Here is a 2577-nt window from a genome sequence, read left to right as displayed (position 1 = left end):
GTCTTTTGTACCTTTCTGGACCTTGAAAGTGTCAGTTTGCTGTCTATGGACGAGTCATATACCTCTCAGATTTTATCAAAAATATCTTTACTTGTTTTCCAAAGATGAACGAAGGTCTTACAGGTGTGGAACGACATAAGGTTGAGTAAATAATGACATTTTTGGGTTGAACTAACTCTTTAAGATCTGTACTTGTCTATTGTGTACTAACTGACCCTATGTGGCTTCTTCATATACTTTATATATGCAGAGCAGATTTAACTTTAAGTGAAACCATTGAGATGTTCCAGTCAGAAGATGTGCAGATGAAGCAAACAGAGAGCACAACACATCCAATCCTCATCTGACATGTGATACTTGATTTAACATGCTGAGATACTCCTCAGTGGGTGGAGCTCATCTTTGTTCAAAGCTGCCAAAGTCACTTTGTACAGTACATGAGACTTTTCTTTGCTTTTCTGAGTCCATTATAGCTAATTAACTGTTACAGAATGTCTACTTGGATCAGATTTTCACTCATTCTTTTTTCATTTTCTTTAGGTATGTAATCAGTTCTATATTCAATCATCTCTATATTTCAGTTTTAGGCTACTTAATAATTGACAAATATTTTGCATTGATTTTCAGAATGTCGAGCAGAGGATAGTGTTACTCAGCCAACAGAAGTTCAAACTGCTACTGCAGGTCAAACTGTGACTATTGACTGCACATACAAAACCAGCGGATTCCCAACGCTTTACTGGTACCAATATAAAACAAATCAGTTCCCAAAATATATGCTGAAGAGATATGCTGGATCGAGCGATGAGGATGAAGATTTTAAGTACAGATTTAATGCAACACTGGACTCCAAATCAACATCAGTTCCTCTGATGATCCAGAACCTGCGTGTGTCTGACTCTGCTGTGTATTACTGTGCTCTGCAGCCCACTGTGACTCAAACACACTCAACACTCACACAAAAACAGAGCTTCAAACCATCCACCACTCATGTGTAATGTAGTCCCTACATAGAGATTGAACATAGTTGAATAGCATAATTTAAAAAAATAATAATAAAATTAAAACGTCAATTTATCTAAATGATCATTATAATAAATAAGCTAATTTAACATTCATAAACTATCAATTAATTTTGTTTAAATACACTAAATAACTCAAATAAAATATATTGAGTTTTTCAGATAAACAAATGGAAATGGAAAACAGTTTCTTTCCTTTTATGTATTTTATGTTAAAGATGTATTGATACAAGACAAGACAATGTACAACTAACTCCACACCTTTACTGGTACATTCAGAGCTCTAATGGTCTTCCTGACTAAATACTGATGAGATACAAATTTGGATCAAGCAGCTCTGAATTTGGAGAGACCCAATGGTGCTCAGAGAGTAATGAGAGTGGAGGAGGAGTGAACAGACGCTCTAGATGACAGGAACTGCTTGTTTCAGCAAACCTGTGCTTTTCTCCTGACTGGTAAACATCATGATGACATTTGCTGTAGTCCTGATAATAGAATCTCTCATAGTAACATTTAGAGGTAAGATTTTAAAATAATTATTACTTTAAAGAGGTTTCCCTGTATACAATGCAGAATTATTATTGTAAAACTTGCTCATTGCTCTTCTAATTGTTTTCAGGTGTTACTGCTGAAGACATCATATTCTCCCACAATGATACAGTAATTGCTAAAGCAGATGAAAAAGTGATGCTATCTTGCAGATACTCCGGCACGGTTTATGATTTATTTTGGTACCGTCAATTCCCTGGTTCAGCACCTCAGTTCCTCATAATGGAATCGTCTGGAATCAAAACAAATGCTACTCCTCCGGTTCCTGGGATAAATATGAACAACAGAAAAGACATCAAACATCTGGAGCTGGAGATCTTCCCTGCTGCGGTGTCATATTCTGCTCTGTACTACTGTGCTGTGCGGCCCACAGTGAAAGGAAACCTTCTGACTCCATACAAAAACCTGAGAGATACCTAGCAGCAAAGACAGATTTACTCAAAGAAAAATATTATAATAATTTTAACTCCATGCTTCTTTGTGATCACAGTTTGATTGTTATGAACTTAGAAAGGTATCGAAACAGTCAGGATTACAGTTCTATACTTTTTACATATACATTCTTATTTCATTCCATTTAAAAATTGACAAGGTCAATTATGCTTTTTTTTTAGGATTCAAAGCATCTGTTAACACATACTTCAGTATTTTATTACATGCACAAGAATATTCTGATATAAATTTCCTATATAACTGAACATTCATACCCTAATTAGGTGATATCGGGTACACAATAATGTCTGGCATGAGCCCAATGTCCAAAAGAATGGTAAAAAGAATGTGTACATCTTAACCCAAATATTCCAAATGCAGAGCATAGACAAATCTTTTTCTTTTTTTCTTTTTTCCAGACTAATGGCTTGACCAGAATATCTGAAAGACTTAAAAATAAAGTATTTTGGGGGGAAAGAAGAAGAAGAAGTGTTCAGCTGAAGGACAAATCAATAAAATAGTGATAATCAATTAGCATAAAAAAACTTTATTTTTCTTTTTAATTATAATAAAT

General features: G+C 34.7%; 1 gene segment (V, D, J or C); it reads left to right on the top strand.

The window, feature by feature from the left end:
- Window positions 1–1489: 1489 nt before the first annotated feature.
- Window positions 1490–1991, top strand: LOC137003804 (T cell receptor alpha variable 9-1-like). The segment is given in 2 exon segments: window positions 1490–1541; window positions 1642–1991. Coding segments are annotated over 2 exon segments (402 nt in total).
- Window positions 1992–2577: the final 586 nt, after the last annotated feature.

The sequence above is a fragment of the Chanodichthys erythropterus genome, chromosome 16 (assembly GCF_024489055.1).
Source record: "Chanodichthys erythropterus isolate Z2021 chromosome 16, ASM2448905v1, whole genome shotgun sequence".
Classification (NCBI taxonomy): Eukaryota; Metazoa; Chordata; class Actinopteri; order Cypriniformes; family Xenocyprididae; genus Chanodichthys; species Chanodichthys erythropterus.
Note: the sequence above shows the minus strand (reverse complement) of the source record. Positions and strands in the feature narration are given on the sequence as shown.